The sequence below is a fragment of the Henckelia pumila genome, chromosome 2 (assembly GCF_033568475.1).
Source record: "Henckelia pumila isolate YLH828 chromosome 2, ASM3356847v2, whole genome shotgun sequence".
In the NCBI taxonomy this organism is placed as follows: Eukaryota; Viridiplantae; Streptophyta; class Magnoliopsida; order Lamiales; family Gesneriaceae; genus Henckelia; species Henckelia pumila.
In genome coordinates, this window is record NC_133121.1 from 57,631,554 (window position 1) to 57,641,902 (window position 10,349).

At 38.1% G+C, this 10,349-nt stretch overlaps 1 protein-coding gene across 1 annotated transcript; it reads left to right on the plus strand.

Moving 5' to 3' along the window:
- Nucleotides 1-2,655: 2,655 nt before the first annotated feature.
- LOC140877656 (secreted RxLR effector protein 161-like) lies at nucleotides 2,656-3,348 on the plus strand. Its single transcript, XM_073281195.1, has one exon. It carries the CDS (start codon nucleotides 2,656-2,658, stop codon nucleotides 3,346-3,348), a length of 693 nt encoding a protein of 230 aa, XP_073137296.1.
- The last annotated feature ends 7,001 nt before the right edge of the window (nucleotides 3,349-10,349 follow it).

Genomic DNA, 10,349 nt, shown 5'->3' on the forward strand with positions numbered 1-10,349 from the left:
GAAGTATAAACCATGCTCAATATCATTATCAAATCTGATATTTAGTGCTAAGTTCAATCTATAGTTGATATCGGATTGAATTGCAACCCGGCGGCGTAACGGTTCGAAATAGGTAATTCCGAATACATTAACATCAATATCATCACCATCTTAACAATATAACATCATCAATTCTTCAGCTGAATTTTCAAAATATGCAACCCCTAAAAATTCAGATTTTCGAAAATTCTTTCAATATTCCAAAACATGTCCAAACGACGATCTTTTCTCGATCCGTCTTAGATATGCTATCATCGTATATGCTAGAACATGTTTATACAATAAAATCTTAATTCTAACAACATCATAAAATTCAAAAATGGTAGAACTTCATAAAACTTACGTCAAAACGTAGCACTCGGAGCTGTGATCGTGAATATACGATCAATCGGAAATTCTACCGGGCGGATCGATTTTTATCGGGACTTGAAAGAGAAAAATTGGATTGGAACCCTTTCTGCCCTCTTCTCTCGTTCTTGGCTGGGAATCTGATCCCTTTTCACGTTTTTAATGACCAAGTTGCAAGGGAATTGCATTTTGGTCCCTGAACTTTGGCCTAATTGCAATTCAGTCCCCGGACAAGCGATTTAATTCAATTTCAATCCTAAATAATTTAAGAATAATAGAATTTCATTCTAAACTCTAAATATTCTCAAATTCAATATTATCAGATTAAAATTAAATCATTTCGGACCTTATCGCATTTTAGTCCTTGAACTACTCAATATTTGCAAATGGGTCCTTGCTCGGATTTCATCCTCAAATTCAATCCTTGATATTTATAATCTTGGAATTCACATCTTAAATTCCATAAATATTAATTCAAATATTTTTAATATTTTTAATTTAAGAATTCCGGATATTAAAATCTTAAAATCCGAAAAATCCTCAAATTAAATATTTCTGACCCGAAATTGAAATCTCTAATTTTCATACATTCTTAAATTCATATTTTCTCTCTTATTCGGAATTTAAATCTTAAATCCCATAATTAAGAACTTAATATTTTTGGGCCTTACAGCAGGCATAGCAAGACACTTCACTGTAAGGTACACTCCACAACAAAATGGACATGCTGAAAGGATGAATAGGACTATATTAGGGAGGGTCAAATGCATGATTTCTAATGCAAAGCTTGGGAAAAGTTTCTGGGGAGAAGCTGCCAATACAACATATTACTTGATCAATAGATGTCATTCGGCTGCTTTGGACTTTAAAACACCTGTTGAGGTGTGGTCAGGAAAACCAGCAGATTACCAAACACTCAGATGCTTTGGTTGCACAGCTTATATACATACAAGTGAAGGTAAGCTTTCAACAAGGGCAAGGAAGTCCATTTTCCTTGGATAACCTGAAGGAACTAAAGGGTATAGAGTTTGGGTTTCTGATAATGTACATGGTAAGTTAGTGATAAGCAGGGATATTACTTTCAATGAAGATGACATGCTGAACAATACACCTTAAGAAGGAAAAATAGTCCTCAATAATGACAGTGATAGCATTGATCATGTCATGGTGGAGTCACATAAAGGATACTATCTTGAACCCACTTTACAGCCTGGAAGCTCAGAGGATCAAGGAGTTTTTGAAAAACAAGATGGCTCTGATTTGAAGGATTATACCCTCGTAAAGGACAGAGCAAGGAGAACCATAAAACCACCTGAAAGATATGGTTATGCAAACCTCATATCATATGCCTTAAGTGTATCAAAAACTTTGAACTTGGAAGAGCCGGTCAATTATAAAGAAGCTATTAGCAGTCCACACAAAGAAAGGTGGAGAAGCTATGCTTGAGGAGATTAGTTCACTTAAAGGGAATGATACTTGGAAACTGGTGGAGCTGCCTAAAAATAGAAATATAGCATGTAGAAAATAGATTTTCAAGATAAAAGAAGGCATTCCAAGAACTGAAAATCCCAAGTTCAAGGCTAGATTGGTAGACAAAGGTTTTACTCAAAGAGAGGGCATAGATTACAATGAAGGTTTCTCATCTTTTGTTAAGCATACATCCATCAGAATTCTATTGGCTTTGACAGCAAGCATGGATCTGGAATTAGAACAGATGGATGTAAGGACATGCTTTCTACATGGCAACCTAGATGAAGTTATTTTCATGAGGTAGCCAGAAGGCTATGAGGAACCAGGCCAAGAAAATAAAGTATGTTTGCTACAGAAATCGTTATATGGTTTGAAGCAGTCATCAAGGCAGTGGTAAAGCGTTTTGATAGCTTCATGATCCGAAATTCTTTTGAGAGAAGCAAATATGATAGTTGTGTGTACCATAAATCAAATTCTGTTGGTTACACAATCTACTTATTACTATATGTTGATGACATGCTAATCGCATGCAAGAGTATGAAAGAAATATTTGAGCTTAATGACAAGCTTAAGGCAGAATTTGAGATGAAGGATCTAGGCTCAGCAAGAAGGATACTTGGTATGCAAATAACCCGGGACAGAAGTAAGAAGTTGATGTATGTTTCTCAGACAGATTATCTAAAAGGGGCTGTAACTAAGTTTGGGATGAATGAGTCCAAGGATGTTTCAACACCTTTGGCAGCACACTTCAGATTGTCCACAGATCAGTGTCCAAAAGAGCATAAAGAGTAGTCCTATATGGAAAGTGTACCGTATTCAAATGTCACAGGGAGTCTAATGTATGCTATGGTTTGTACTAGACCGGATATAGCATATGCCATTAGCCTAGTAAGCATATTTATGAGCAAACATGGAAAAACTCATTGGGCTGCTGTTAAGTGGATTCTAAGATATATCAAAGCCACAACGTCCACCGGGTTGATATATGGTAATTTACAGAACACTGAGGATGGATTGGTTGGTTATGTAGATGCTGATTATGCGGCTGATATTGATAGAATAAGATCAATAAGTGGTTATACTTTCATGTTCAATGGATGTGTGGTAAGCTGGAAAGCAACATTACAAGCCATAGTGGCTCTATCTACCACAGAGGCCGAATATGTTGCAATCACAGAAGCGGCAAAAGAAGGCATTTGGCTTAAGGGTATTTTGACTGAACTCATGAGGGAAAGAGTTGGTGTTAAAGTTTACACTGATAGCCAAAGTGCCTTGCACTTAACCAAGAATCCCATGCCTCATGAAAGAACTAAGCACATAGACATCAGGCTACATTTCATAAGGGATTTGGTGGAGCAGGGGAAGATTGATATGCAAAAGATATCAACTGAGGATAATCCTGCTGATATGTTATCTAATCCCGTTCCAATTATGAAGCTCCAACATTTCCTAAATCAGATGAACATTGGAGAAACTAAGGTCATCCCTTAGATTGGTGTTATCTTGCCCGAGGTCCATAGGAAATCCAATGTGGATATTTGTGAAGTTGGATTACCTATCAAGCTATTGATTGGACGGATTATAGTCTAAGGTGCACGTTGGGATCAAGAATGAGATACAGAGGATCCGAACACTTCTAACTAATCCAACGGGCGTTTGCAGCAGTTAAGGGAATTGGTTGTCAAGTAGGTGCATGCAATATATACATGAAAGACTGCCACAAAACAGAAGATATCGAGAGTTCTTCTTCCATGCTGCAGAGGGTTGATAGAGTGTTCGCATCTAATTGTTTCTGTTAGGAATCAATCCGGAAGAATACGATATTCCGAGAATTCACAGACAAACGAACACACAAGAACACAATTCCAATGAACAGATAAAAAACCAACGCACACAGATCAAACTCAACACTCATGCGAAAGCAAATAAACGACACAAGTGTTTACGTGGTTTGGCAAGGAATTTGCCTACGTCCACAGGAGAGCAACACAACCACTTTATTAATCACCAACAGAACAATCCAAGCTTAATCAACAGAGCTTATTACAGAGATGGACTAAGATAAACTTTCAAGCTAGATACAGACTTTATCAAGCTTTGAATCCTTGAATTCTTCCCATCACAATCTTCGCTTAGTTTTCTCCTCCGAAATCTCTCCTTCCTCTCTCTCAATATATTCTGAAGAATTTGATTTTCTGTTATGTTCGTTGCGGCCAGCTTCCATCTGCTTATATAGAGAACTACACCGACTTTGATCTTGGGCTTTAGGTCAACAGCAACTTACGACCCAATTATAAAGTCAACATGGTCCAACCCGATAAGTCTTATCACATCAGTCTGATCTACTCTTGTACTTTGATCTGCTTTGATCTGCCTTCAAGCTTACAGCTTCTCGGACACTTCATCTGACTTCCAACCAAGTCACAGTACTCGAGTAATCAATCTGCATGAACTCATCCGAAGACTCATCTGACCATCACTTCGATCTGATCCCAGTATTCGATCTGGACCATGAATTCATCTGATCACTGAACTCATCTGATCTGCACTATTTGATCTGATCTCTTCTCTATTCTTATTCAATCTGATAGAAGCATACTTCAACAATATCCACCTTGATTCTTTCAGGTTGAATGCTGCTCTCCATCCTAGCCTCCTTGGCTAATTTCCAATCACCGCATTAACTTAGTCCAAATATTTCTTGAACTTAGCATACTGCAGTGACTTCGTCATAACATCTGCAGGGTTTTCTTCTGATGCTATCTTCACAAGGATCACATCTTTTTTTTGAATTACATCTCTGACGAAATGCATCTGCACATCTATGTGTTTCGATCGTTCATGATAGACTTGGTGTTTTGTCAAGTGTATTTCACTTTGGTTGTCATAGTGTACTACAACTTGATCTTGTTTCACACCAAGCTCCGCTATCATCCCCTTTAACCACAATCCTTCTTTTATGGCCTCGGTAACAGCTATGAATTCTGCCTCAGTTGTAGAAAGGGCAATCACTGTTTGTAAATTTGACTTTCAGGTGATCGTTGTGTCATAAAAGGTGAACACATATCCAGTCAATGACTTTCTCGTGTCTAAGTTCCCAACAAAATCTGAATCCACATATCCAACTACCGGATCAATCTCATCTTGTTGTTTCTCAAACTTCAACCCCAGCCCAGTTGTGTTTATGAGATATCGAAGAATCCATTTCAGAGCTTCCCAATGATATGTACCCGAATTAGCCATGAATCTTGACACAACGCTGATTGCATATGCCAAATCATGCCTACTACACACCATTCCATATATGAGACTCCCCACTCCACTAGCATATGGAATACCATCCATCTTCATCTCGTCTTCCTCACTTTCAGGTGAATGATTCGCAGATAGCTTCAAATGCTGTCCCAGAGGTGTCAAGATAGATTTTGCTTGATTCATGTTATACCTCAGAACAACCTTCTTCAAATAGTTCTTCTGACTCAGATTAATCTCCTGTCTTTTCCTGTTTCTCGCTATGTCCAGGCCCAAAATTATCTTTGCTTCTCCCAGATATTTCATCTCAAACTCTGAGTTGAGCTGTTGTTTCAAGGATAATATCATTGTCCTACTTTTACTTGCAATCAATATATCATCAACGTAAATCAGTAGATACAAGACAACCTGCTCCTCATCCTTCTTCAAATAGACACATCTGTCATATTGGCTTCTCACAAAACCAATATCAATCATGAACTCATCAAACCTCCTGTTCCACTGCCTCGGACTCTGCTTCAGCCCATACAATGATTTTCTCAGTATGCAGATCGTGTTCTATGTTTTTTGATGTATGAAGCCCTTGGGTTGTTCCATATATATGGTTTCTTCCAGGTCACCGTGTAGAAATGCAGTTTTCACATCCATCTGCTCAAGCTCCAAGTCGAGCTGGTTTACCAGTGGTAACATAATCTGAATGGAACAATGTTTGACCACTGGAGAATAGACTTCATTAAAATCTATTCCTTCTACCTAACCAAAACCCTTTGCAAACAATCTAGCTTTATACTTGATCTGATCTGTACCAGGAGTTCCTTCCTTCTGTTTATAGATCCACTTGCATCTCAATGTCTTTTGATGCTTCGGTCTGTCTACTAGCGTCCAGGTTTGATTCTTCTCAAGTGAGTCCATCTCTTCATTCATAGCTTCTATCCACTTGTATTTGTGTTTACTCGCCATAGCTTCATCATAATTATTCGGCTCTGAATACTCAACCTTCTCAGCTACTGTAAGTGCATACCAAGCCAGATCAGCTTCACCAAACCTCTTAGGAGCTCTGATCTCCCTTCTGGTTATGTCCCTTGCAAGATTATAGTACTCAAATCTTTGGTTTGATCTCTTGCTGTCACATTTTCATCTTGCATCTCATCTGACCTTTCATCTGGCACAAAAGACTCCACCTCAATCGGTAGTTTATCATTCACACTGATCTGACTGTCCTTTCCATCTGTATTCATTTTATATCCAAGTTTGAATTCATCAAACTTCACATCCCTGGTTTTGAAGCACTTTGGACCTCTTGACACCAGGTTCCAAACCTTATAACCCTTCACACCATCCGGATACCCAATGAATATACATCTGACTGCCCTTGCTTCCAACTTGTCCTGTTTTAGATGAGCATATGCAAGACATCCGAATCCCTTCAAGTTTGAGTAGTCAGCAGGTGTTCCACTCCACTTTTCCATTGGTGTCTTGAAACCAATCGCACTGGATGGACACCTATTGAACAAATAGCACGCAGTAGATAATGCTTCTCCCCAGAAGGACTAAGGAATAGAAGCATTGATCAACATACATCTGACCCTTTCTAGAAGAGTTCTGTTCATTCTCTCTGCCAAGTCATTGTGTTTCTGCCACTATTTTGTGTCTGGTAATTCCTTTATCCTTACATAACTTCACAAACTTATCTGATAAGTATTCCAGCCCATTATCTATTCTCAGGTGTTTAACTCTTCGATCACTCTTGTTCTCAACTGCCAGCAGCCATTCTCTGAACTTGTCATATGCTTCATTTAGTCTTTAAGATGAATATGCATACTCTCCTTGAGTAATCATCTATCAAAGACATGAAGTATCTGCCTCCACCATGAGTTTCTGTTCGAGAAGGACCCCATAGATCTGAATGAATGTAGGCCAATGGTTGCTCAGTTGTGTGATTTTCTTGACCAAACGATACTCTTTTTGATTTCCCAAGAGCACAACTATCACACAACTCCAGTGATTCAATCTTATCTCCACCTAACAGACCCTGTTTAGACAGCTCATGTAATCCATTCTCACTTACATGTCCAAGCCTCAGATGACATAGCTTGGTTCTGTCCTGCTATTCCTGAATACTTGTTGTACTTCCAATAATTGTTTCACCTTGTAGTACATAAAGGATGTTCCTTTTGACAGCTTTCATAACAACCAGAGATCCTTTTGACACTGAGATACTTCATGCTCCTGATTTGAATGAATATCCCTAAGCATCAAGCGTTCCCAATGATATCAAATTTCTCTTCAACTCATGCACATACCTCACCTTGGTGAGTACTCTGTCGATCCCATCATGCATCCTTATTCTGATATTTTCAGAGCCATTTATCCTGCATGATTGATTATTATCCAATAGTACCATGCCCTGATCTAATTCCTCCAATTTTTCAAACCAAGATCTTATAGGACACATGTGAAAGGAGCATCCTGAATCCAATATCCATTCTTGGTTTTGATCACCTTTAGAAACCACCAATACTTCTTCTGAGTCATATCCATCTAAAACTATGGCCAGAGTACCATCTTTCTTGGGTTTTTCTTGTTGCTTCCCTTTTCTTTCTGGACAATCTCTTCTTAGATGCCCAACCTTCTGACATGCATAGCACTTTATATTACCCAAATTTCTGTTCTGATATCTTCCTTGACTCTTCGATCTGGATTTTGGCCTGTATTTCCCATTGGGTGTCCTCCTATCACTTTTGCCCATCCCGTAAGACCTTCTCCAGGTGATTCAGTGTTTGTGTTTGACTTTCTCTGAAGTTTCTTGGATTGTATGACAGACATAACTTCTTCCAAGATTATTGTCTGTTCTCTTCCATATAGCAAAGCATCCCTGAAATTTTCATATGCTTTAGGAAGTTCATTCAGAAGTATCAAAGCCCGATCTTTATCCTCAAGCTTTACTTCAATATTCTCCAAGTCATCCAATATCTTGGTGAATTCTTCGATCTGGTCTTCAAGGTTCTTCTCATCCTTAATCACAAAGGAATACAACCTCTGTTTCATGTACAGGCGGTTAGCCAGGGATTTTGTCATGTATAAATTCTCGAGTTTAAGCCACACCGCCGCTGCAGATTCTTCTCTGGCCACCTCCCGAAGAGGTCTATCACCCAGACAGAGAATAATTGCATTGTGTGCTTTCTTGAGTAATTCATCCTTGTTCTTGATATCATCAGACATCTCCTCCTTCTTCTTAAGAGCTTCCACCAATCCTTGTTGTATCAGGATTGCCCGTATCTTAATTCTCCAAAGCGAGAAATCGTTCTTGCCCATAAAATTCTCAATATCAAACTTCATTGATCCCACCATCTTTGATTAGTTTCCCACAGACGGCGTCACTTGTTAGGAATCAATCCGAAAGAATATGATATTCCGAGAATTCACAGACAAACGAACACACAAGAACACAATCCCAACGAACAGATAAAATACCAATGCACACATATCAAACTCAACACTCACGCAAAAGCAAATAAACGACACAAGTGTTTACGTGGTTCGGCAAAGAATTTGCCTACGTCCACGAGAGAGAAACACAACCAATTTATTAATCACCAACAGAAAAATTCAAGCTTAATCAACAGATCTTATTACAGAGATGGACTAAGATAAACTCTCAAGCTAGATACAGACTTTATTCAAGCTTTGAATCCTTGAATTCTTCCCGTCACAATCTTCGCTTAGTTTTCTCCTCCAAAATCTCTCCTTATTCTCTCTCAAAAAATTCTGAAGAATTTGATTTTTTGTTATGTTCATTGCGGCCAGCTTCCATCTGCTTATATAGAGAATTACACCAACTTTGATCTTGGACTTTAGGTCAACAGCAACTTACGGCCCAATTATAAAGTCAACATGGTCCAACCCAATAAGTCTTATCACATCAGTCTGATCTGCTCTTGTATTTCGATATGCTTTGATCTGCCTTCAAGCTTACAGCTTTTCGGACACTTCATCTGACTTTCAACCAAGTCACAGTACTCGAGCAATTGATCTGCTGAACTCATCCGAAGACTCATCTGACCATCACTTCGATCTGATCCCAGTATTCGATCTGGACCATGAATTCATCTGATGACTGAACTCATCTGATCTGCACTATTTGATCTGATCTCTTCTCTATTCTTATTCAATTTGATAGAAGCATACTTCAACAGTTTCTATTCATATATGATATATAGAGAGATATCATTGTATGCAAGTTGGTTCTTGATATATTTCAGCTTGTAAACTCCTTACGATTCATGTTAGTGATTGAGCCTTGGGCAAGGCAAAGTGGATGTAGGATATTTTGATCCGAACCACTATAATTCTTGCGTTCTTCTTTGTTGATTCGCTTTTATTCATTCAAGATTGCGTTCATTGATTGTGTGATCATAATCGAGGAGTGGACTAAACGATGGTAAATCGATACCAAACCTAACACCAAGTTTTTGAAAGAAAAAAATCATGTGAAAGCTGACGAAGTTTTGTTGTATGAGTTTGAAAATATTGCCTTAAGTTGGCAAACAAGAAAGAGAGATGTTGATAGTAGTGCGTACTTGATGCATCATATGAAGTATTTTGAGGGTATAGTATATTCATCTCCAGATTTGTCAAAGGTATGGAATTTTGAATGAGAGTGTAATATAAATTTCCCACTATAAATCCCAAGTTATAATTAATTGTTTTTTTTTGTTTTATTGACTCTAGGCTGTTGTAAGACGAGTAATTACAGCTGAAATCTATGCAACCATTGAGCTTAGCAAGGTAAATAGTTTGAGGTTGGAGGTGCAGAGCAAAGTGTTCGATTTCTACAAAAAAAAAAGCCTGAACTTAAAGTCAAGATTTCAGATTTGAAGAGATGGAGCAGAAAATAAGATGAAGAAGAAACAAAAGAAATAAACTAGTTTGTTGTTTGTGTGAACTTTATAATTAACTAAGTACTTCATCAGCAGGATTTGCCTTTGTTCATTCAAGTTCTATCACTGATATAATTGCAATTGAGGCTATGCCAATAGAGCAGATCAACCCTTCTTGTGTCCAAAAGTGACTTTCTGAATCTTCTAAAAACATATGGGTCTCACTTATATTTAGATCCATTTTTTGTGTTGTTCTTGCAAAGGATATATGCTACCATGTGCTTTTATCGAGTACTACTTTGTGGTCTGGAAACAATTTTTGGTGAAGTGATGCATACTTTGTTCAAGAGCACAATTTCA